Source organism: Triticum aestivum, chromosome 2D (genome assembly GCF_018294505.1).
Source record: "Triticum aestivum cultivar Chinese Spring chromosome 2D, IWGSC CS RefSeq v2.1, whole genome shotgun sequence".
NCBI lineage: Eukaryota > Viridiplantae > Streptophyta > Magnoliopsida > Poales > Poaceae > Triticum > Triticum aestivum.
In genome coordinates, this window is record NC_057799.1 from 422,375,525 (window position 1) to 422,401,215 (window position 25,691).

The window sequence follows — 25,691 nt, forward strand, 5'->3', positions numbered from 1 at the left end:
AGTGGTCGTGTCCTACAGTCAGCGTGTGCTCTGATACCATCTCTGTAGCGACCAGACCTCAAATAGTCTAGTCTCCGTGCATCAGTGTCATCCCTGGATCGGTAATGCTGACATGCACAGTACTTTGAAGGATTTATAACAGAGTAGCAATCACACACTTATTACATCGAATAGTTCAAGAGAACTCAATACAAATAAATATGGCTTAAGGCCATCTAAAAATGATAACAGCGGAAGGCTTGGAAGATAAAGTGAGTCCATCAACTCCAACGGCATCACTGAGTATAAGACCACGACCTAAGGCTCCTTACTCGTCGTCTGAAAAGTCTGCAACATGATACGTTGCAGCCCGAAAACGGGTCAGCACATGGAATATGCTGGCAATGTAACACATAGAGAGTAATGAACAGAATAATGCCATCACTACATGCATATTTGGCTGGTGGAAAGCTCTATGGTTACAGTTTTGCGAAAAGCCAATTTTTCTCTACCACAAAGGAATAAATTTTATTTAACTATCATGGTGGTTGTTAAACATTTAGAAGGTACCTCCAACTCAATCCCAATTAAGAATGTGATTAACCCAATCAGATTAAATTAAGTAACATGATGATGAGATTCACATGAAAATCCAAGAACTAGATACTCAAGATGTCCATAACCGGGGACACGGCTAACCATGATTAGTTTGTACACTCTACAGAGGTTTGTGCACTTTTCCCCACAAGGCTCGATCGCCTCCGCTTGATTTCTCGCACTACATGGTGTTTGAGAAACGGATGACCGAGACACAGTCTTTCAGAAACAATACTCTTTACTCCGGGTGGACAGTTACACCTACTTTCCCCTACATCTGCTAGCCCACCTCTTCAAGAGATCATGTAACCTACTCAACTATGCTAGAGCCCATAATAGCTTGTGGCTGCACACGGAAGTTTCTAGCATGAATAATCTCATGATCCCTTTGAGCCTGGGTGGCGGTCCATAGGATGATCACACGGGTACTCCGGTATATCCAAAAATACAGGCAACACTGGTTTCTCCAGGTGCCTCAATCCACCCAGATGTAAATTAAAGTAGCCACCTTAAGTTGATCCATTAATTAACAATCTCACATCTGTCATGAAATACACTCAAACCCAATCCACGTCTACGAGCATAGCATAGCAATATAAGCAAACGTAGAAGTAACTCCCAAAGGTTTGATAGTAAACAGGGCAATAGGTACTACCTCATCTACTTCCCAAAACCCACATATTATTCAGATCCTAATCATGCAATAGTTTGAGGATTGATCTAATGCAATAAAACTGGGTAATGAAAAGTATGATCAAAGTGTCACTTGCCTTGCTGATGATCCGTGAAACCTAGAGACTCGTAGTAGCACGCTTCGCACTCCGGGTACTCTATCGCAAACAAACAATACATACATAAGCAATCAAGCAAGGGTGCATGAATAAAACTCAAAATAAGAGATTAACCAGAAAGTTCAACTTAAGAACTCCGGTTTGCAAAAAGAATCAAATCGAACGAAGCAACGAAACTCAAACGGCGAAAGAAACAAGCTTCATTTACTAATCTGGACCTAAGTCAAATTTTACAGTAGCAAAAACTTGTTTGAGTTGGTTAAACAGAAAGAGGGTTTCGAGACAAAACTCTAGGTGCTTTAATCGCCTGATTCCGATAAACGAGCGAAAAGTTAAACTGAAACGAAAATCGGATCAGAAATCGCGATCGAAAATAATCACGGAAAATCCGAGAAAAAGAAAAGTTGACGAACAGGCTAACGGACGAACGTTCGCTGTCTGCGGTTAAACGACGAAAACCGTCGTTAAAACGAATGTACGGACGAACGTCCGCAAAATAAATAAACCAAAAAAATAAACTGAACCGATCTAAACAAAACCGAAACTAGGGTTTATGAAAATAAAACCAAGGCTTTGTAATATATTTATGTTGTTTATCTTAAAGTGTTTTTCCTCCTGTGTGGTCGTTTTTATCCCTGAGAGTTTGCCAATCGTCGGCTTCAGCCCCCACTTAGATACTACGGGGGTGTTCGGGATAGCACATAACCACACTTGACCCAATGTCTTGGTCCGTGAAGGAGGTGTCAGTGCAGCGAACCAGGCAATCGGACTATGCGGCTTTATCACTCTCACTTAGCCATAGGAGTTTGACAATGGGACTGTAAGATAGCCCCTGGTGCGTGTGCGGCTATCCGAACTTGGATGCCTTAAGCGCGTGACTGGAAAGAGCCAGTCCTTCGTGTAATACGGAAGAAATCACTACAGTCATGACAGTCAGGTCGCCGAATTGCTGACCAGCTCTCGCCGCATCATGACAGTCAGTTTTCGGCTTTCTCTACTGAGGTGTTTGACCGGACGAACCAGAAACACAATCGCAGTAGTCCTCCCTTTACTACCTTAGCCGAACACGCGAAATGTAAGGTGGTAATCACAGGAGCCGGGCAACCCAACTATTGACCAAAGACATGATTCTGAGCTAATGCATATAGTGCCATATTCGGGACGCCGAGGCATATTATAGAAGTGTTCGGACTTATTTTGTTTGAAAAATATACGTGGCCAGATAGAGCCCCTGGCGATTTGAATTGTGCCGAGGTATATACAAGAATCTTGTTGGAAATATGCCCTAGAGGCAATAATAAATTGGTTATTATTATATTTCCTTGTTCATGATAATCGTTTATTGTCCATGCTAGAATTGTATTGATAGGAAACTCAGATACATGTGTGGATACATAGACAACACCATGTCCCTAGTAAGCCTCTAGTTGACTAGCTCGTTGATCAATAGATGGTTACGGTTTCCTGACCATGGACATTGGATGTCGTTGATAATGGGATCACATCATTAGGAGAATGATGTGATGGACAAGACCCAATCCTAAGCATAGCATAAAAGATCGTGTAGTTCGTTTGCTAGAGCTTTTCCAATGTCAAGTATCATTTCCTTAGACCATGAGATCGTGCAAATCCCGGATACCGTAGGAGTGCTTTGGGTGTACCAAACGTCACAACGTAACTGGGTGACTATAAAGGTGCATTACGGGTATCTCCGAAAGTGTCTGTTGGGTTGGCACGGATCGAGACTGGGATTTGTCACTCCGTGTGACGGAGAGGTATCTCTGGGCCCACTCGGTAATGCATCATCATAATGAGCTCAATGTGAATAAGGAGTTAGCCACGGGATCATGCATTACGGTACGAGTAAAGTGACTTGCCGGTAACGAGATTGAACAAGGTATTAGGATACCGACGATCGAATCTCGGGCAAGTAACGTACCGATTGACAAAGGGAATTGTATACGGGATTGATTGAATCCTCGACATCGTGGTTCATCCGATGAGATCATCGTGGAACATGTGGGAGCCAACATGGGTATCCAGATCCCGCTGTTGGTTATTGACCGGAGAGGTGTCTCGGTCATGTCTGCATGTCTCCCGAACCCGTAGGGTCTACACACTTAAGGTTCGGTGACGCTAGGGTTGTAGAGATATTAGTATGCGGAAACCCGAAAGTTGTTCGGAGTCCCGGATGAGATCCCGGACGTCACGAGGAGTTCCGGAATGGTCCGGAGGTGAAGAATTATATATAGGAAGTCAAGTTTCGGCCACCGGGAAAGTTTCAGGGTCACCGGTATTGTACCGGGACCACCGGAAGGGTCCCGGGGGTCCACCGGGTGGGGCCACCTATCCCGGAGAGCCCCATGGGCTGAAGTGGGAAGGGAACCAGCCCCTAGTGGGCTGGGGCGCCCCCCATGGGCCTCCCCCTGCGCCTAGGGTTGGAAACCCTAGGGGTGGGGGGCGCCCCACCTGACTTGGGGGGCAAGTTTCCCCCCTGGCCGCCGCCCCCCTTGTAGATGGGATCCAGGGCCGGCTCCCCCCCCCAGGGGGCCTATATATAGTGGGGAGGGAGGGCAGCAGCATGACAGCCCCTCGCGCCTCCCTCTCCCCCTGCAACACCTCTCCCTCTCGCAGAAGCTTGGCGAAGCCCTGCCGAGACCCCGCTACTTCCACCACCACGCCGTCGTGCTGCTGGATCTCCATCAACCTCTCCTTCCCCCTTGCTGGATCAAGAAGGAGGAGACGTCGCTGCTCCGTACGTGTGTTGAACGCGGAGGTGTCGTCCGTTCGGCACTCGGTCATCGGTGATTTGGATCACGGCGAGTACGACTCCATCAACCCCGTTCATTGGAACGATTCCGCTCGCGATCTACAAGGGTATGTAGATGCACTCCTTTCCCCTCGTTGCTAGTATACTCCATAGATGGATCTTGGTGATGCGTAGAAAAATTTTAAATTCTGCTACGATCCCCAACAAATCTGACGTAAAGAGGGAATACATATTAGGAAATAAGCCAATACCGAACAAGGTTGGGCGGAACTGTTTCCATTATAGTCTGATTGATACGTCAAAACATATTTTTACAGGGGGATGCAATAAGCATCGAGGCTATTTTACATGCCGAGCACAAGGGATAGTTGTATACAGGTCCTAAAAAGGAAAAGATGATCTCGAAGATCCTTTGGATACTATGTCGCACGTATGCGCTGCTTTTTTCCTTGGTGTATGATCCTTTGAGAGCATCATCGATCGAGCATGCATAAGGGGCCTGGAAAAGGGTCCTTGGTATCATCAAAAAGTGATGTGGGTTGTGAGGAACCTGAAAAATAAAAATAAGAAGGAAAAAAAGAAGAATATGAGGGTCCGGATAGGGTCGAACCGTATTGTGGACCTTATGTTTAGTAGGCCTCCGTCCTTGCCCATGGTATCTTTAGTGCGTAGTTATGTACGCGCGGTACGTATGCCGCTATCAGGTTGGGGCTTTGACGGAGGCTAAATTGCTAATCTAGCTCTGGACAAGCCGGGCTTCCATTCTGCGGGGTAGACCGGACCCGTTTGACAGTGTCCGGGGGCTTGACTGCAGATGTAGTATTCGGCTTAATGAGGCCACCTTGTACTTCGGCTGCGAGGGTCGCGGTATGCTCCTCAGTACGGAGGGAGCGCTCCATGTTTCCATTGACTGTTATAACGCCACGTGGTCCGGGCATCTTGAGCTTTAGATAAGCGTAGTGCGGGACTGCATTGAAACGGGCGAAAGCGGTCCGTCCGTGCAGTGCATGATAGCCACTGTGGAAGGGGACGATGTCGAAGATCAAGTCTTCGCTTCGGAAGTTATCTGGTGAGCCAAAGACGACTTCCAGCGTTATGGATCCTGTGCAACAGGCCTCTACGCCGGGTACCACTCCTTTGAAGGTGGTTTTGGTGGGCTTGATTCTTGAAGGATCGATGCCCATTTTGCGGACAGTGTCCTGATAGAGCAGGTTAAGGCTGCTGCCGCCGTCCATAAGGACTCGCGTGAGGTGGAATTCGTCGATAATTGGATCGAGGACCAATGTTGCCGAACCTCCATGACGGATACTGGTCGGATGGTCTCTGCGATCACTTTTGATCGGACAGGCTGACCATGGGTTAAATTTTGGGGCGACTGGCTCTATGGCATAGACGTCCCCTAATGTGCGCTTGCGCTCCCGCTTAGGGATATGAGTAACGTAGATCATATTGACCGTTTTGACCTCGGGGGGGAATTTCTTCTGCCCCCCTGTGTTCGGTGGGCGAGGCTCTTCATCGTTGTCCTCGCTGGGCGGCCCCTTCCCCTATGTTCGGTGTTTAGCTTACGGGCCTGTTTAAAGACCCAGCAATTTCTGTTGGTGTGATTGGCAGGCTTGTCAGGGGTGCCATGAATCTGGCAAGGCCGATCTAGTATTTTGTCCAAACTAGATGGACCATCTGTGTTTCCTTTGAATGGCTTCTTCCGCTGACCGGGTTTAGAGCCACTGAATCCGGCGTTAACCGCCGTGTCTTCGGTATCTTCGTTATTGCTTCGACGCTTGTGTTTGTTGCGTCGTGGCTTGTCGTTGCCATCTCTGGCTTCAGAGGTGCCAGGGTCGCTGGTGCTGTTGCTTCTACGAGCGAGCCAGCTGTCTTCTCCCGCGCAAAAGCGGGTCATGAGTGCGGTAAGGGCTGCCATGGACTTCGGTTTTTCTTGGCCGAGGTGTCGGGCGAGCCACTCGCCCCGGACGCTGTGTTTAAAGGCCGCGAGGGCTTCGGCGTCCGGACAATCCACAATTTGGTTCTTTTTAATTAAGAACCTGGTCCAGAGCTTCCGGGTTGATTCTACGGGTTGCTGGACTATGTGACTAAGGTCATCGGCGGTGGAAGTTGTCTCTAAATGCATCTTCCAAATCTTCCCAGCTACCAATAGAGTTTTTTGGGAGGCTGTTTAACCAGTGTCGTGCTGGTCCCTTGAGTTTTAGGGGGAGGTACTTGATGGCATGGAGATCATCACCGCGGGCCATGTGGATATGGAGAAGAAAATCTTCAATCCATACTGCGGGATCTATCGTTCCATCATATGATTCAATGTTCACGGGTTTAAACCCTTCTGGGAACTGGTGCTCCATTACCTCATCGTTGAAGCATAGGGGGTGTGTGGCGCCTCTGTATCGGGCGATGTCACGACGCAGTTCAGATGAAGTCTGTATGCGGTTTTCGGCCCGAGTGAGGTTGTGCCTGCCGCGCCAGGCCTAGTGGCCGTCCTCTCGCGTTGGAGCACGCCCCCTTGATCCATAGATCGATCTGGCTTGGCCTGCTCTATTGTCCAGGTCCTGCCGTAGGTCGTAGGTGTATCTTGGAGCCGCTGTCTCTCTGCCTCTACGGCGAGGTGGTGCGAGTTGGTGTTCGGCATAGGTGGCCGCTTTATCTCGTCCACGTGGCGGCCGGTCTGGTTCATCAGCACGGTCGTATCTTGCCGGTATGGGCTCGACAGCCTCGTCGTCGAATTGTCGAAGTAGCCGACGCTTCGGATAACTCTTTGTTGGGCGTTGAAGGTCGTACTCTTTGGCAGCCAGGAGTTGGGTCCATCTGTCGTTGAGTGTATCCTGCTCGGCTTGGAACTATTGCTGCTTCTTTTTCAGGCTTCTCGCAGTGGCGATTAGCTAGTGCTTAAAGCGCTCCTTCTCGAGTGGTTCCTCTGGCACGATAAAGTCTTCGTCATCGAGGCTCACATCGTCCTCAGAGATTGGTATATAGTTACTATCTCTGAGTCCTCGTTCCTGACTGGATCGTTAGGGTTAACTTGCCCATCCTCCCAATCATCTTGTTCGGATGTTGGCTCGACAGGGGCTTTGGGGTCTTCGGCGTTCTCCGGAGTGTTATTATCTCCGGTGCCGGTATTGTTGTCTTTTTCGCGACGCGATTTTGAGCGGCGCCGCTGACGTCGACGCTTTGGAGGTGCTTTAGCAGGCTTGTCCTCAACCGGATCCTTCCTGCCGTCGTCGTCATCCTCTTTGGGTGTGTCCACCATATACACGTCATATGTGGAGGTGGCCATCCAACGTCCGGTAAACGGTGGGTCTTGGCCTTGTTCGTCTCCGGCATCGTCGTCCATGTCGTCGATGTCTTCGGAGGCGTAGTCCAGCATGTCGGTTAAATCTTCGACAGTGTCTATGAAGTGGGTGGTGGGTGGGACATAAAATTCCCCGCTCTCAGCCCCTAGTCCGGGTCGGGCGTAATTCGGAAGTGATTCCTCTGTAATGGCGAGGGATCGCATTAAGTCCAGAGCCTCGTTTAAGAGCGAGGTTTGGACGTGGGAGCGAGAGTCCGCGGGGTTGGCCGGGGTGAAAGCCTCCTGGCCATGCCTACTTCGCGCGGACTTCGAGAGTTCGGATCTGGAGTCCAGGGGCGTGTCCGGCCTTTCAATGATAGGGGGAACCTGGATTGATTACGAGTTCGCCGTGGACACGATCGCCTCCGGATCCTCGATAATGCGGTTTGCAACAGCGAGTCCGGTGGGCTCCAGACTCCCATCTTCGGACTTGATGGTTTGCTCCGGATCTAAGGCCAGAGCGGTGGTCGGGGCCGCGAACCCTTCGAAGATCAAGTCTCCTCGGATATCAGCGACATAATTTAGGTTCCCGAAACTGATCTGGTGACCAGGGGCATAACTTTCGATCTGTTCAAGGTGGCCAATTGAGTTGGCATGCAGTGCGAAGCCGCCGAATACGAAAATTTGGCCGGGGAGGAAAGTCTCTCCCGAAACAGCATCATTGTAGATGATCGATCGAGCCATCGAACCTTCTGTCGACAGCACAGTGGAACTCTCAATGAAAGCATCAATGTCAATGTCAAAACCGGCCGATCTCGAGTAGGGGGTCCCGAACTGTGCGTCTGAGGATCGAAGGTAACAGGAGACAAGGGACACGGTGTTTGCCCAGGTTCGGGCCCTCTTAATGGAGGTAATACCCTACTTCCTGCTTGATTGACTTTGATGAGTATAGGGGTTACAAGAGTCGATCTACCTCGAGATCGTAATGGCTAAACCCTAGATGTCTAACCTGTATGATTATGATTGCCTCTACGGACTAAACCCTCCAGTTTATATAGACATCGAAGGGGCCTAGGGTTGTACAGAGTCGGTTTACAGAGAAAGGAAACTTCTTATCCGAACGCCAAGCTTGCCATCCACGCAAAGGATAGTCCCATCCGGACACGGGGGAAGGCCGTCTATCTTGTATCTTCACAGCCCATCAGTCCGGCCCGTGTCACATAGCCCGAACGCCCGGGGACCCCCTAATCCAGGACTCCCTCACCCTTCGTGGGTGGAGCCCTCCATGGACTCACGCAGCTGTTACCCTTTGTGGGTTGAAGTCTCCATCAACTGGATGTATGATAGCACCACTTATCGGAACCACGCCAAAAATCTTCGTGTCCCCGTTGCGTTTGCCTTCTCCAAACCCTTTCTTTACTTACATGTGCAGTGTCTTACTTTCCGCTGCTATACTCTTAGAATTGCATGTGTAGGGTGTTGCTTGACTTGTCATAGTTGCTAAAATTTGTCCATAACTAAAATTGCAAAAAAAATGTTATGTCTTATTTGGTCAAGTAGTCTAATCACACCCCCCCCCCAACCCCCTTTAGACATACTTTCGATCCTACAACTATGCACATACCGGGGAAAGGACGGTGCAAAGAATGGGGGAGTCGTCGGGGATATGTGATTTGTACATGTTGAATGTGCATAATGTTTTGTCTTCTATTCATGCAATTTTGTTTAAAAATTGTGTGCATGATGCTTTCGAAATGATATGAAACGTTTAATCCAAATGTGTGAACGAAAAGAAGAGAAAAGACCATTTTGTAGGCCAAGACATTGTGACTCTGATTTTGTACATCTGTCTCGCACACTCCCAAATTTGATGGGAGTGTTTTGAAGAGTGCAACTCTGCTAGAGTTTTTGTAAGCTCCCTAGAAAGGGAACAACACTCCTAACGCTCCCGCTCCTCCCCTCTCCACCAAATTTCACGAGAAATAGCAAATATACTAAGCTAGAAATCCTTGCCAAAGTCAAAAAACAACAACAATGAAATGCCAGGCTAAAAAACTCGCGAAAATTTGAATGCACCAATGAACAAATGATGGGCACACAATAGCAGGCTAATATAATATACTCCCTCCGATCCATATTAATTGTTGTTGATTTAGCACAAGCAATTATCCATAGAAACCAAATCTACTATGGGCCAAAAGGCAGTCTTCAACACCTTGCTGGCTAAATCAGTCGATACCAAATCATGAACGGTATAGAAAATCAATGGGCTCACATCGCCATTTTATTCCAACATCTTAAAGCATATATTTCAGTAATACAACAGTAGATGATCAACATATCATGAACATTCTTTACATGCCTCAAAGGCTCAAATCACAACTAAAGAGTAGCTTCTATTTCCAATCAAGCATGTCTAAGAGCCACAAGATCTCAGGCTCGGACCTTGCCGCATCACAAAAATCTAGTTCAATACCAAATACCTCTATAGAGTTTGTTCCTTTATACAGGAAAAGCAAGGACATCCAGGCCCGGATGTCTGATATGAAAGGGTGTCTGGGCGAAAACCTGAGATATTCATATGCCAACGCCCGTGCTGCATTGCTGTCAATGTAATCAAAACTCGACGTATTGATTATGCAAGTCATCTTGTTGGTGTCCTTGCGGTGGGCAAGAACAGACACGGTGATGGCTGGCCCCATAGGGACTGTCAGCTTGGGTTTGACTTCCATCATCAAAATGCAGTCTGCGGCATTCAGATGTGCAACAAGTACATCTGGTATGCCGCCAGGTGTGTTCTGTAAACCTGCTCGAAGGATGCAGCCTGAAACTGCTTGAGAGAAGATTAGTGATCCCTCAAGCCACATGTCAATGTAAAACACCAGATCCTCAAAAGTGAGCTTAGGTACAGGAAGGTGTACTGTCTTCCGTGGCTTGGAGAATGTTAAATAGAGCTTTTGGAAGTTTGTGTCAGAAGGAGGCTGCTTGCAGATGGAAGGCCATTTCCGTGAGCAGATGCATTTCCAGAAGTAATCATCCTTTGCAATTTCGCACCATTGGCGGCATACAAGCATGCAAAAGACCAAGTCTTTACCATCCAGTAGAGGGAAAACAGCCTTCAGAACTTCGCCAGGAAATCCATTTTCCATTCTCAATCACTGAACTGAAGGAAATGGAATGCCTCTACCCCTCTAGGATGGGACTTCAGCTAGAAACCAAAGAGTGAACCAGAAGTGCCTATTAATAAGAGATGGTTAAACAAATACTGATCAATTCATGCCCAGTCAAAAACTCAAGTAGCACGACTACTGCTATCTTTAATTCACTATAATCTGAATCTGCAAGGATGATAAACGTAGAAGAGTATACCTAGACTAATGGCTATTGCTAGAACATACTCCATCCATCCCACAATATAAGATCGTTTTGCAAGCTAAAACAGCTTGCAAAACGATCTTACATTATGGGACGGAGGGGGTAGTCCATAAAAAAATAGCTTCCATCTTCCAGATCAATAATAATTTGGAAATGTGATGTCTGTTGTAGTTGGGAGTGTGAACTACACAAGAATGATAGACGAAATAAATGATCAATTTGATTAACAAATAAGCTTTCAAATAATACCGGCAGTAATGGAAACTACATTTGTTTCTGAGTCACAACCAAATGATCCAACCGATTACCACGAGTAGTTGCTATGATCAAACTGATTTGACACAATACCACAATAAGCATTGACTATGGTGCCTTCAAGGGTAGATGTTCAACTTCACAGCAAAACATGGTCCTATTTGTGTTGTTGATCAATATACTTATTAAGGAACACCAAACCTCTGGAGTTCAAGAAAGCACATTCTCACGAAACAAAACGTTCCCTTTTTAGGCATAGAATAATTATTTCAAATATATCCCATTTTCAGCTTTGATCTGCAGTCTGGCATAAGAACATATTTACTCAAAAGCACAAACCGAACTATGACACCCCAACTCTTTATTGATAATGCATCACGTACATGTTGTTGATCTCCAACGCATTCATTTATCGTTAACCACTCCAATCTTTCTTGAGTGAAAGCCAATCGAAAATATTGTAACCAGTACTGTACGTACTATATATACGACATGAGCACAATAATTCTAGCTGTACAAGTTTATGCTAAACTGATATATAATCGCAAAACATGAAAAATGAAACCTACAATTGATTGCCCCCAACAACCAGTGAGGTAATGAAACATCTAGCATTCGGAAGGAGAGAACATATTGCCAACTTCTCAAATCTAATATACAACAGAAAAATCGAACGTTCAACGGAATTTTACTTGTTTTGCCTACTAGCCACGGGGTCAGCGGTTGTCCGGATTCGGGGGTTATGCCGTGAACAAAAAATAAGGGGGTGTAGAGAAAGGAAAGTAAAGGAACCCACCGTGGCTAGGAAGAACCGTCGGTAAGGCGGGCCGCCGGCGTAGATCTGCAGAGACCGGAGAGGATGAAGGGGCGGTCGTCGATCTGGTAGCGATGGACGACGGAGTGGCAACGTCGGAAGAGGGACGCGCAGGGGAAGAGAGGTCGCCGTTGCCGGAGAGATTCGCCCATAGACAAACACCCAGAGGAAGGAGCAGGATCGGTGCCTGGGAATGGGAGAGGAATGGGGACCCGGGGGTGCTCGGTGTCGGTCGGAGAAACCAGGGGTATCCCGAAGCCAGGCTGTCACATGTGGGTTGGGCCGTATGCGCCGATGGGTCAGATTTGTGTGTATGTAACGCGCCCGCCGCCCACACATATCTGAAGCCCAAAAATCGAGTCGAGTCCTCCATTCGGAAGTTGGCAGGCGCGCCAGGCACTGTCATTCCTTGCTCTCGGCTGCACCCAACAAGCACCCGTTATCCTAAAAAAAAAAATGCTGTTACTCCTGATTTTCTCCTCTATTTTTCCTCTTCAACAGATTAAAAATATATTATTGAAGATAAATAACAGATTTTAAACCTATATTATTGATACAAAAATGTCCAGAGATTCAAAAAATGTTCTTAAGTTTTAAAAAGTTCATGAAATTTGAAAAATGTTGAGGAATTTATTTTTAAAAATGGTATCTTTTTAAAATGTCTGAATTTAAAAAAATCACAAATTTAGAAATAAACATGAATTTTAAAATATTCATGAATTTATAAACAGGTAAAAGAAAGAAAAAAAAGGAAAAAAAGTAAAGAAACAAATGAAAAAAACTCCGAAAATCAGTAGAAGGGAAAAAAGCCCCGACAAACAAAAAAAGTCCGCTGATGCGCTGGCCCGCATGCAAGAGATGGTGGAAGAAGAACAACTACTCCCTCCGTTCCTAAATATTTGTCTTTTTAAAGATTTCAAATGGACTACCATATATGGATGTATATAGACATACTCTAGAGTGTAGATTCACTCATTTTGCTCCGTATGTAGTCACTTATTGAAATCTCTAGAAAGACAAATATTTAGGAACGGAGGAAGTAGTTTCTAAGTAAACATGGAATAGTGAGTTGTGGGGCGTACATCTTCACGTTTGTACGGTGCTTTGACATTAACAGTTGGAGCATCATAACAGTTCTTGTGATCATGGCAAAAGATCTCGTGACTGATCACGATCCAGCGGCATGGGCTCAGTGCTATGATGCAAACGTATCAGTATTCAGTAAGCATGCCATCCACCTTGGCTGAACCATGAAGAATTACCTCTTGTATTACATATGGATGAGACAATAAATCAATGAGGGGCATTTTCCCCAAGAAGTGTTTACTTCCTTTACGGGCATAGCCTTTAGGATCGAACCATTATAAAATGTGAAGAAACTTACATGCATCATTCCCAAAGCTGAATCAGGCTCTATGTAAATGAGCAATTGATGTCACTAATGAACGAGTTCTGATCCAGCTAGACCACTATACACTCTGTTTTACAAAACCAATGATGTCTCTTTAGATGTAGGTTAACTCCAGTCAATTTGTTGTATTTATGGGCCGTGTGGGGACAATAGCATATAAACTGGGCGTTCCAGCACGGGTTCATATTCACAATCTTTTTCATGCGAGTCTTTTGAAGCGCTTCCATGTTGATCCACCAGATGCGCCACCAGCATTAGCGTTGATTTATCACGTTCAGATAATCCTGAGGCAAATGAAGTCTTGGGGCACAGTAGCAAGTGGTGTTCAGAATTTTTGGTACAATAGAAAGAAAAGATCCAGGATTTTCAGCTCAAAGACGAGCTGCTTGAGGAGGCGGGGAGTAATGTCGTATGCGCAAAAATAGTTCCAGATATACACATTTGCAAGCAAACTCCAAAAGTGGAATAGGTTCCAATTGAGTTACCTGCTATCTTCTTCCAGTGGTTCTGAACATTTTTCATACACTTTTGCTCATCCAAATGGCCTACATGAAATTCGCTAGACAATTTTCTTCTGCAGAAGTGTGAATCATCATGTCATGTATTAGAAAATAGCATGATGTCCAAAACAGCCAGGAGGACCTAGATACATGGAGAAGTGAATGAGAAGTTGCAGTGCGAACTTGAATGGCATTCACAAAACAGACAAACATGGCCCACTCAACATCTGTTTTAAATTCAGCAAGAATTTATTACAGCACTATGCAATTAGCTAATACCCCGTCCGTCCCATAATATAAGATCTTATTACATCCAATATACTCACATATTGGATGTAATAAGATCTTATATTATGGGACGGAGGGGGTACTAATTATGCATAAATGTATAATCAACATTGTTTTTCAATAACCCAAAGAATTATGGACTATAAGTTTAAATGGAACTAAATGGATTAGGAGCATAATACGGCATCCAAGGGAGGGAGATACCTTTGCCAATATTAGCAACATCACCTCGGATAATAAGAGGACTTTTGCCGCCACGCTCTAATGAGACGGACTATTGAAGAAGATAAATGCACAATGGATGCATAATTCACAAACTTCTTGGCTCTTGCAACAGACCTTAACCATTTGCACCGGTAGCAGTCAGCCGGTCATTATATTCTCTAAAGCTGATTCCAGAATTTATGTAAATGAGCTAATGCGGTCAATTAGTTATTTACCCTTCTATAGTCTCGGCTGTAGTTATGCCATAACTGTTAACTCACACCCAAATATCAACCGCACTCCAGCCCACACCTTTTTCCACTCCATGATTCTTCATCGTGTCCCTCAGTCTCTCTATCTCTTCCCATTTTTCAGCACTGCCATATGAATTGGACATTAAAATATAGTACCCATCATTTCCTGGGTCAGAAGCAAAAGCCTTCTTTGCAACTCTTAACCCCATCTCGAAATTGTCATGCATTTTGCAGGCACTAAGCAAAGTCCCCCATACCCCACCATCAGGTTGTATTGGCATAGCCAAAATCATATCTTCTGCTTCTTGAAGATGCCCAGATTTCCCTAGGAGATCCACCATACATGCGTAATGCTTCAGGTTAGGTTCAAGGCAGTATTCCCCCATTCTGATGAACAGCTTCCTGCCCTCATCAACATACCCTGCATGGCAGCAAGCAGACAGAATGGCAAGAAAAGTGACGCTGTTAGGCTTAATAGTTCCTCTCTCCATCTCACTAAATAACTGCAGTGCTTGCTTCACATCGCCATGCATCCCATAGCCTGCTATCATCACATTCCATGTAACAACATCCCGTACGAGCATAGAATCAAAAATTCCTCTTGCAATTCCCAGCTGCCCACATTTAGTATACATGTCAACAAGTGATGTACTAATAGATACATCAGATTCCAACCCCATATCTTTCACATAAGAATGTATCAGTTCACCATGTTCCAGTGCAGCCAAATTTGCACAAGCTGAAATGACAGTAATCAAGGTTGCAGAGTTTGGTTGGACACCTTCAGTGAGCATCTGATCATATAGTGACAGGGCATCATTTGAATGTCCTAGATGTGAATAGCTGGATAGGAGTGCATTCCAGGTGACAACATCCCTCCTCACTTTGGCCACACCAAATATTTTGTATGCAAGGTCAAATTTCCCACACCTTCCATACATGCCAATTAATGCATTGGCAACTGAAATTTCATCAAGCAAGCACTTGATCGAAAAACAATGAGCTGATTGACCTAACCGCAGTTTTCCTAGCCGTGAACAAGAAGAGATTGTGGAAACCAAGCTGTTGATATCACACAAAAATTCATCATGATCTCTACAATGCATTTCTCGGCACAACTCCAAGCATTTGACATCAAGTCCAGCTTTGCAGTATAATACAACCATCAAACTCCATGATTCTGCATCTCGTTGATGCAAAATTCCAAAAACTTTGCCTGCAGCATCTACCAACTCAAGTTTCCCGTACATTGAAATCAAAGCATTGGCAACCAACAAATTGTCTCCAGAGTTTCTCTTAATTATAGCTGCATGAAATGCCTTCCCCCTACGCACATTCCCACTGTTCCCTAACCCTGAAAGTACACAGCTAACAAGAACTTCATCTGGCTGCAGACCAGACACCTCCATCTCCTGGAACAACTCCACGGCCTCCCTATCAAGTCCTCTCCTACAATAGGTTCCAATCAAGCTAGTCCAGGTGACCACATCTTTTTCTGGCAACTCCGGGAATAAAACACATGCATCCTCAGTCCTATCGCACTTTGAGTACATTGAGAAAAGTGCGGAAACCACCAACGCACAATCTCCAATCCCTTCCTTCACCGTGTACCCGTGCAAGCATCTCCCAGCAGACAGCTCGCCTAGCACTCCACAAGCCTCCAACCCACTCTCCATTGTCCGTGAATTTGGCCTCGCGCCGCCATCACCCGCTAGCCTAACCATCTGCACCAAGTATCTCATCCCCTTCTCACACTCGTCATTCCTAACGCACCCAGAGACCACCGCGGTCCACGTGATGACGTCCCTCTCAGCCATTTCGTCGAACAGCTTCATAGCGTCGTCAATGCAGCCGCACCTGGCATACATGTACACCAGCGACGACGAGACCGCGAGGGAACCATCGCCTACCAGGAGGCCGAGCTTGACGGAGTAGGCATGCACGGAGGAACCGACCGGGAGGGCCGCGAGCTCGGCGGCCGCGGAGGCGGCGATGGGCGCGGTGAACCGGGAGGGCCGCGCGCCAGAGGCGCACATGCGGCGGTGAGCGGAGAGCGCGGAGGCGAAGTCGGAGGCGCAATGGTGGGAGCGGAGGAGGGAGTTCCAGAGGAAGGTGTCGGGACAGGGGGAGGCGGAGAAGGCGAGGGCGGCGAGGCCGGGGCGGCCGGAGGTGGAGTAGGCGGAGACGAGCTTGGCGGCGAAGTCTGGGCGGGAACAGAGGCCCGAGGTGGCAGCGAGAGCGTGCAGGCGGAGGAGCACGGGCAGCGGCGGGGGCGCCGAGGACGGCGAGGCTAGGAAGCGGTAGAGGAGGCCCAGACTCGTCGGGGTGAGAAGAGGGAGAGAAGGCGGCATCGGTTTGCCGTTTGCTTGTTCAAACTCGTTGATCAGTTGAAAATATGGGCAGTCGCCTGTGTTCGAACTCAATTGATTTGGCCGAACCGTTGGATTGAGCTCATCTGTTTCTTCGACCTTCGCTCACCAGAGCTCTCTTCTGAGGGCAACTCCAACGCGCCGACGTGTCTGGTCCGCCCTCCTCGGTTTGGGTCTGTGCTGATCAAAAACACGGTCCAACGCGCTGACACAAATAGACGCGCCTGTTTTGCTGTCCGTTTGGACCCATTTTCAGCTTAAAATTTGGGTTGGATTTGCATCATGGACGCCCACGGTGTCCTCCTCTGGCCCGTCTGTCGGTAGCACACATGCCATTCTTCCCCACCCACCACCCTCGGCCTCTTCACCATCGTCACCGTCGCCCGGCTTCCTGCCTCTTCGCCACCGCCCTAGCCCCCGCCGCCGCATCCACCAACGGCCCCACCGACACCGCATCCATCGACGTCCACTCTGCCGTCGTTGTGGTCGCTTCTTGTCGCCGACGAAGTAGTACAAGGCCCGCCTGCCAGGGTCGCCGCCAGCCCTCGGCATACCCCTACCTCCGAGGTCACCGCCGGAGGATGCGGGGTTCGACAGCACTGCTGCCTCAGTCTCCATCGACGTGCCATTCACCGGCGGCGACTCGTCCACGCAAGGTGTTCAGCCGTTTGCTCGGCCCGACTGAGGCTTGTCCATGCCCGCCGCTGTCTAGTAAGGTATGGATTCATTACTTTGAAGGTTCATGGCCAATAGCTCGGATTAGTTTTTTTACAACATCATATGTTCATCATTGCCCGAAGAATTGTCCGACGATGATGATGTTGTGGTTGCTACTTTGGTTGTCAATGAGCACATCTCGAGGCAGCGAACATTGTTTAGAGGATCTATCCCGAGCTGAGCTCCGGGGTTGAATCGTAACAAAGAAAGCGGCCATTGCCTACTCTAAAATGACTATTTCGAACTTATAGAACCATTATTCTTTGCCAAGCTTTTTCGGAGACGCTTCCGGGTATGACAATTCATCCAAGCCCCCTAGGCTCCGGTGATACACCTTTCAATCGAACTTCAATCCTAAGTCTTCCTTTGGATAGAGGATTTTTTTTTTAAATCTAGAGGATAGAAATTTTGTAGCAAAATCTCCTTTGGAGCCATTTTCTTAACATGGTGCAATCGAAATCGCTCACATACACAAACATATACACTGCTCCTATGAACACCTCTGAGAGACTGAGTTGGCATAGCATCTTGAGATTTTATGAAGTCACCACAGACGCCTCGTAGTCGACGGGAATGTCTCCTTCCACTGAATGAACATCGTCGAAGGCCTGAAATAAATCCATGAATAATGCGAGCACCGTCTAGCACTTGAACCCTACTAGGCTGGATACCACTGTCCTCCTAACAATCCTATCATAGGTTGGTTCATCCTTTCGAGCCATTTTGGTTTGTATGAGTGATTCCTATTTCTATCGTAGGATAGGAACCAATCTTTCTAAAAAAAATATTAGCCTAGACCCAATGAAAAAGTTTATTCCTATGAGATCCATAGTGACTTTTCTTTCTCTATAGAAATTAACATACATGTCATCTAATTTTCTATAACATTTCTATTCCCATGAACCGAAGGAGGCACAAACTATAATTCCTCCCCACACCCTGTCGTCGCCTCTTCTCACTCGATCCAGGGTCATCTCCGCCATACCGGCAACATCCACGTGTTGTCATCGCCTCTGGCTCCGCTTGAGTTCACCTCCGTCGGTGCAGCCATGTTGCCTCCGCTCGATGAGTTTGATAACAACAAAATCCGACTATTAAACAACCTACTATAGCTTGGACAAACACTTTCTGGAATCTGAATAATACAAGGAGAGGGGGGGGGGGGGGGGGGGGGGTATTTTCTTAATTATATTTTGTATTAGTTTTATTTAAGGCCGCAATATCCCAAAAGAATTTAATAACCATAGAAAAATAACACGAGTGCCAGAAAACAACAAATATTGTGAACTACTGAAAACAACAAATACACATCTTGATTAATTAAGGAAAGCCAAGAAAAAATCAAATACAAACACAAAAGAAACAAGACCTAGAGCTAGATGAAGGGTTTAACACATCGTCTAAGCCTGACACACGAGCGCTGAGGCCCAAAACAAGAGCGCCAAGGCCCAAAACCACCAGATGCAGCATATGTCCAGCCAAAGCGACCACCATACTCGCAAGATATCTCAAACACCCCGAGACTCTCAACCGCCATGTATCGAAGCAACATGAATTAGCATTTAGCAGTGCCCCCCCTTTGATTTACCGTCGATGGTCGCCAAAGCTTGGAAGCCCTCATTCTCACGTTGTAGGTCCAAGAGTTTATATAGGCATAAAAATTTCCCACCCGAGGTTTACAAGAGAGCCTCAGAAATGCACCACATGAACTCTCACCAAAAGAACATAAACAGATATAACCAAGCGGACAGCTTGGTAAGCAATCAACAACAAATTGCAATGAAATAACATAAACAGATATAACGAAAGCAGAAGAACGTAATGCCGTTTTTTACTTTAGCAAGTTTTTGACCAACCGCATCTGTCACAGGCTCGATGACACTATCATAACCAAGTTTGCCACATAATGGCTTATTGCGAAAGCACTGTACAGAAGTCCCAGCCAGGATAGAACTCGCCTTTTCAGTGAACGAGGCTCCATTCTCATGACATGAATGCCTCATCTCAAGTCATCTACAGCTTGGATGGGCGCTGGTACCATCCGTATAGCTCATCTTTGCAGTACCTGGTGACTTGCTTCACGCTCAGGTAGTTCTCGAGGCCCCTGAAAGCAAAACAGCAAAGATGGTTCAGAGGATACTAGCTGCAGTTTGTGAACCATAGCGCTCATGAAGTCAACTCACCATTCTCCTAGCTCCCGGCCAAAACCACTACGCTTGTTCCCTCCCCACGGAGCTTGAACCAGAGTCGGTTGCGAGCAGTTTATCCAAACAATGCCCGAGTGAATAACCTGCAGGTGTGGGTTTGTACGTTTACCTATCAGCTCACCAAATACTTCGATCTCATCACACATTCAAAATTTACGTGCATGTTCAGAGTTCAACTTGAATCTACCTTTGCAATGCGCTCACACCTCTCTAGATCATCAGAGATCACACCACCAGCCAAGCCATAGCTGAAAATAAAATGGTAGGGAAGTCAAGGGAGTGATATAAGCATGGAAGTTTTTTCTTCAGGCTTGCGCAAATCAGTTAACTCACTGGGTATCATTTGCAAGCTCTACGGCTTCGCTCTCTGTCTTAAATACTTTGACACAGATGACTGGTCCAAAGACTTCCTCTCTCCAAATTTGCATTGATGTGCTAACGTCTGTTATAATAGTAGGTTCAATAAAGAACCCTTTTCCGAGATGCTGCCATTTCACAAACGTAGCTTGGATGAATAACCGAGAGACAAGAGCATGTAATATAATGTAGTGATCAATGCTTACCTTTGGTCGGTCACCCCCATGCAAAATTGTAGCACCTTCACTTCTTGCTGTTGAGATGAACTTCTTAATCTTTTCATACTGAAATAAGAAAAGAAATGGTTGTCTATTGTAAGGGAACTCTAAGGTGGTTGCAAAAGCATAACTGGATATACAAGCTAAATACTCCCTCCGTCCCAAAATAAGTGACTCAACTTTGTACTAAAGTTAGTACAAAGCTGAGTCACTTATTTTGGGACGGAGGGAGTAGTTGCAAAAGAGAAAGTCAACAGTTAACAATTTATTGCATTGCAGGTCATCCCCGTTATCTCGAAGAGGGATTATCGGTTTTAAGTTCAATTTCACACCAAAGTGTGAATAGGTTTACCAAAATGTACATATTTGCATCCAAGCTACAAAAGTGCAATACGCTCCATTTGAGTTACCTGCCCTTTACTGATGACTGAACCCAGCCTGCAACCTTCTTCCAGTGGGTCTGAGATTTTTATGTTCTTTGCCCATTCAACTAGTCTATCTAAAAATCGCTCTGCAATTTTCTCCTGTGAAAGAGTGGATCTTCATGTCATCTATTAGAAAATGGCTGATTTTCCAAATAAAATAAAATCCAGGAGAGCATACATACATGGAGAAGTAGACGAGAAGTTGCACTGCAAACTTGACCACTATTGAAAAAACAACCAAACATGGCCCATTCAACAGCTGTTTCAAATTCAGCAAGACTTCAGCACACCAATCCACAAATTAGCTAAGACCAAGTATCAATGGAATATGTAAAATTGGCAATTGTTCTTCCATAACCCAGAGATTATGAACTGAGTTAAAGTGGAAAAAATGGATTAGGAGCATAGTGCAACATCCATGAGAGGAAGATACCTTTGTCAATGTCAGCAACATCATCAAAGATAACAAGAGGACTTTTGCCACCAAGCTCTAATGAAACAGGCTGTTGAAGAAGATAATACACAACAGTATCAGAATAAAGGAAACATAGATGCCTAATTCACAGGTTACTTGCATCGGCTCTTTAGCCGAAGCACAGAACATCACAAGTTCTAGCAACTGAAATATATAGAGAACACACCTTAACCATTTGAGCAGCAGCGGTCATTATCGTCTTACCAGTTGCGGTACTTCCTGTAAAAGCAATCTACAGAAAGGATCGAAAGATAATTTTAGAAGCTTAGAAGCTTGAAGACTGAGGGTGATCATATAAGATTACAACTTGGTATATCCATGAGCATATGACAATTCATATTCAAAGAATAGGTCTGACCTTATCCACATGGGGATGTGAAGCTATTGGAGCACCAGCATCAGGGCCCAGACCAGTAATTATGTTCAGAACTCCTGAAGGCAGTCCTACCTCTTCACATATTGCGCCGAGCTCTAAGCAAGTTCTGTTTTTGGAAAAAAATAGTCATGGATACAATAATAATTCGAAGGATTGGACTTAACTAAAAGGCATCGGGCCTTACAGAGAAGCCAGCTCAGATGGTTTTAACACAGCTGTACACCCAGCAGCCAGGGCAGGTGCAACCTTCCAAGTAGCCATCAACAGAGGATAGTTCCTTCATTTGCACAAGAGAAAGCAAAGTAATTAGAAGTTTAGAACTATTAACTTCAAAGATACCAAGTTACCAAATTGATCAGGCAACCAATGCAGAATTATCTTAATTCGATTGTTAATTAATGACCTGTTGTTTCCATTTAAAAAGTAAAACAAATGACCAGTGGTTTAGCCTGTACTCGTATAAGATTTAATATTCAATACCATGGAAGAAGAAAAGATCTGCCATGAACTATAAGACCTTGGAATCTCAAGGACAACAGCTTAAGAACTCTTAAGAAGAAGAAATAACAAGTGAACCTATAAAAAAATGCTATGATATCCACATATAGTGTGGATCAAAATCCAGGAGAAATGGTTGCAATATATACCAGGGAGTGATGAGTCCAACAACCCCGATGGGTTCTTTAAGAACATAGGTCTTGAATTCTTCCATGGGCAGAGAGATTGGCGCATGTTGTTTACCATCTAAGGCTTCAGCCAGACCAGCATAGAACTCAAAGCATGCAGCGACATCGTCCTAAGATAGGATGGAAAATCATCAAACAAAACATGGAGCGTCTTTAGACACACTAAAGATTATAACGTGAATAATTGAAAATACCATGTCCGCAACTGCTTCGTCCTTGGGCTTTCCAGAATCAACTGTCTCCAGCAATGCCAGATACGATATCTTTTCTTTAATCTGCCCCAGCATCCAATATTTCAAGAAAATTACTGGCAGTAACAAACATACTAATTAACAGACAAACATCCATTATTCAAAGCAGTGACCATAGGAAACTCTCTCGTGCTAACAAAAATTCCAGCTCTCTGTCTTCCATTTCGATGCAGCAAGACAGCACAAATTTGGTAAATCTTACGCATGCTACATGTATATATGAAATTGATGCCAAATGCAAAGATCTATATGTAGAGTGCCTTCACCTTTGAAATTGGTGCAGTCCAACAGTTTCAAAATTGGTTTCATTATAACAGAAACACCATGTTCTGAATGAAAAAATCTATCATCTTGCCAGATTCCACTCCTTAGAGCTAAAGCTTTTGTATCGGAGTATGACAGACTAACATGCCAAAATTAAGAACAATTTTCTGTTGCATATGATGCTGTGAGACTATCTCCTACGATACTTGCAACATATGTAAAAAAAAACAGTCATGTAGTTTACAATAAAAAGAGTAACAAATCTGATAATTTTCAACAACCAGCCAAATGTTCAGCGTGATTGTGCAAAGTGTAGTAATGTATAGTGTGTGGAGTTTAAGGGGCTGTTTGGTTGCCGGCCGCACCTTGCCACGCAAAAGGTGCGGCGCGCCACAGCTCCCTAGGCCGCCGTTTGGTTGCCTCCTAAAGTTAGGCTCGCCACAGACGCGCAGTGTATTTTGCAGTTGATTTCTCGCCACACTCTGCGGCGCTCATTTTCAACGCCACACTCTGTGGCGCGCCGCAAGTGCGGCTAAACAAATGTGGCGCCACTAGTTTTCAACCAAACAGCCTCTAAATCTCAGCAGGATTTGCTGTTTCCCAAGAGAAGGAGGGTGCCATCCCTCAGTATCTTGATTGGATGCTGAATTTGAATTCCTACTTTGAAAACAGACTGAAGTTGGTACATTTAATTCATCGTAATGGATCATCTTCGCAAACCACATGATACAGAGGATTAGTGGAGCCATCAACCAGGTATGCACCCTCCACCTCTGGATTATTCGGAACTTTTTTTGGGGCAAACTTCTTTTCGGAACATACTTGTAAGTTGTAACTTATTGATAAACAACTACCAAACCTAAGACTTTTATGAAAGGATCCATCAACCCAAGGATCTGATGTTTTTTCTTACTAGCGACCGTTTCTAGCAGTTATAGAGCTCAAATGATGCAATGAAGATGTATAATCGGACTAGATCAAACTTTTCTACCAGAAATGTGCAGCACTAAGGGTATTCTTTCCTTCAGCTCCCGAACCCGAAACCAAGTTCACTCACGGGGCAATGAGATAGTGGAACTGACAACTACGTGTATGCATCTAACTTTTCTGAACATGTGTACATCTAACTCGAGGGAGATTAAGCTGGCCTCAGATTCAGAGAAACATAAGAGATCGGCACCTTAGTAGCGATCGCGTTCAGATACTTGGCCCGCGTCGCCCCGGAAGCACGCGCCCAGCGGCTCCCACCGTCGAGCAAGAACGCAGACCGCGCCGCCGCGACGGCGAGCTCGACGTCCTCCGCGGTGGCTGCCGGGATGTCGCCTTCACCGATCACCAAACCACACAGCAAACCAACAAGCTGAAGTCAGTACGGTACTGATACAGCATAGGAGTGGTACTGGTAGCGCCCGGCACATAGAAAACGATGTGGCGGAAGTGCAGAGGGGGGCGGCGAAACGAACCGATGGTGTCCTCGGTGGCCGGGTTGATGACGGGGATGCGGCGGCCCAGGGTGGGCTCGCGCCACCCGCCGCCGATGAAGAGGCCGCGGCGCGGGATCGCTGGGGGCGCGGCCATGGCTACTCTGCTTCGGCGAGGTGGATGACCGTGCTGGGTGCCGTAGTAGGAGGTGAGTAGGAGTATGGGGGCGGAGCGAGGTCTAGTGCTGTGCTGCGGTGGCTGGCTCCTGCTGCTTTTGCCTTTAGGTGGGGGCGAGCGAGCACGTTTTCTCGTGATCCCGGCGATCTCAGCCGGCCCCGCAAGCCGGAACTGTTGGCCGCGTCGCTATCCTCCACGCCTCTCGCCCCGGAATTAATTAGTGCCGATCATCCGGGATGGGTCTCTTTTCCTCTCTGTGACCCACCGAGGCGTGACGAAGTTGTCGCGCGCGCGCGTCGTGTACTCGCGCGTGGCGCGGAAGGCACACACGTACATATGCTTTGCTCGTGTTGGGTGGGTGTCCCAGTCCGTCGGCGCCGTCATCACTACCAGCGCCACCTAACATTCAGGATCAGTCGCCTTTTACAGCGCGGCTGCCTGATCAGACATCAGAGCACAGACCACATGCGGATCGTCGTTCCAAACCAGATCAAGGCACTGCTGCAAAAGATTCTCATATTTGATTTTGATGTTTAAAGTATTTTGGGTACCCAAAAAATTCGAGTTCAAGCGCGGGCATGCACGCACGCACGCACGGGAGCTGCTAGTCTTTGTTGTTAGTTCAAAGTTCTAAATAAACTCGTTCACGTGCAGCAGGGTTTGAGATTTTGTTCTCTTCTCCGTGTCACACAGCGCCAGATGTTCGATGCCATGGGAATGATCGAGTCCCACTTCCCGGGGAGGGCAGGGTAACATGGTGAGAGGAGACCGATGCAAAGGGTACATTCAACGTCATTGGATCACTTTTTCCTGAGCAAAGCGTGTGGGTGGAAGGGCATGTACAATGGTGGCATATAGATATATATGCCCCATAATAAAAAGTAATTTGAGGCATCTACATTTATTTATTTTCTCCCCAATGCAAGCTGTCACTAGTGGGCCTCATTAAAAAATAGAAAATAAAGACTCTAGTACACATGCATCTCTACTTTTCACGCCAATCTTTTCAGCTTTTGTCACCGGACCATATTTTTTCTCTTCAAGCACCCGCCTCCTGGAGAGGATCCCGTTTCCCTATCGAAACCTACTTTACGTCATATCCGATCCTACATGGCATGCGAGGCATCACCTTGAGGCTATGCATTGTACATGCCCTTATTTATCTTCTTGATAGGAACGTCAGGTTCTTTCCTCTTGAACATGCCCTTGAGGAAAATTAGAGCAAAGAAAATCAG

General features: G+C 46.2%; 3 protein-coding genes across 5 annotated transcripts; all 3 read right to left on the reverse strand.

The window, feature by feature from the left end:
• Positions 1–9,666: 9,666 nt before the first annotated feature.
• LOC123053564 (F-box protein At5g39250) lies at positions 9,667–12,144 on the reverse strand. Of its 2 annotated transcripts, none has more exons than XM_044477033.1 (2): positions 11,838–12,144; positions 9,667–10,619 (listed from the first exon to the last, which is right to left on the reverse strand). In XM_044477033.1, exon 2 carries the CDS (start codon positions 10,558–10,560, stop codon positions 9,808–9,810), a length of 753 nt encoding a protein of 250 aa, XP_044332968.1. In that variant the 5' UTR covers positions 10,561–10,619; positions 11,838–12,144; the 3' UTR covers positions 9,667–9,807. The 2 variants fall into 2 exon arrangements, with proteins under 2 accessions (XP_044332968.1, XP_044332967.1); XM_044477032.1 differs by having other exon boundaries at positions 9,667–10,648.
• A 749-nt stretch (positions 12,145–12,893) lies between these two features.
• On the reverse strand, positions 12,894–16,915 carry LOC123053565 (pentatricopeptide repeat-containing protein At4g39952, mitochondrial). Of its 2 annotated transcripts, none has more exons than XM_044477034.1 (2): positions 14,259–16,915; positions 12,894–13,908 (listed from the first exon to the last, which is right to left on the reverse strand). In XM_044477034.1, the coding sequence occupies exon 1, from the start codon at positions 16,861–16,863 to the stop codon at positions 14,536–14,538; it is 2,328 nt and encodes a 775-aa protein (XP_044332969.1). In that variant the 5' UTR covers positions 16,864–16,915; the 3' UTR covers positions 12,894–13,908; positions 14,259–14,535. The 2 variants fall into 2 exon arrangements, with proteins under 2 accessions (XP_044332969.1, XP_044332970.1); XM_044477035.1 differs by having other exon boundaries at positions 12,895–13,840.
• A 2,483-nt stretch (positions 16,916–19,398) lies between these two features.
• On the reverse strand, positions 19,399–24,620 carry LOC123053566 (betaine aldehyde dehydrogenase). The gene is made up of 15 exons (XM_044477036.1): positions 24,321–24,620; positions 24,038–24,180; positions 22,537–22,617; positions 22,304–22,452; positions 21,841–21,933; positions 21,639–21,762; positions 21,447–21,512; positions 21,239–21,308; positions 20,988–21,064; positions 20,791–20,904; positions 20,369–20,446; positions 20,139–20,290; positions 19,993–20,053; positions 19,782–19,888; positions 19,399–19,702 (listed from the first exon to the last, which is right to left on the reverse strand). The coding sequence occupies exons 1-15, from the start codon at positions 24,433–24,435 to the stop codon at positions 19,612–19,614; spliced, it is 1,521 nt and encodes a 506-aa protein (XP_044332971.1). The 5' UTR covers positions 24,436–24,620; the 3' UTR covers positions 19,399–19,611.
• Between the last annotated feature and the right edge of the window lie 1,071 nt (positions 24,621–25,691).

What these genes read in the sequence shown, in the direction of transcription:
- LOC123053566 (XM_044477036.1), bottom strand. Translation starts at nt 24,435, where the DNA reads ATGGCCGCGCCCCCAGCGATCCCGCGCCGCGGCCTCTTCATCGGCGGC. An exon ending in ACGAAGCAGTTGCGGACATG is followed by an intron (nt 22,453 to 22,536) that starts GTATTTTCAATT and finishes ATCCTATCTTAG; the next exon opens with GACGATGTCGCTGCATGCTT. An exon ending in GGCCGGGAGCTAGGAGAATG is followed by an intron (nt 19,703 to 19,781) that starts GTGAGTTGACTT and finishes TTTTGCTTTCAG; the next exon opens with GGGCCTCGAGAACTACCTGA.
- LOC123053564 (XM_044477033.1), bottom strand. Translation starts at nt 10,560, where the DNA reads ATGGAAAATGGATTTCCTGGCGAAGTTCTGAAGGCTGTTTTCCCTCTA.
- LOC123053565 (XM_044477034.1), bottom strand. Translation starts at nt 16,863, where the DNA reads ATGCCGCCTTCTCTCCCTCTTCTCACCCCGACGAGTCTGGGCCTCCTC.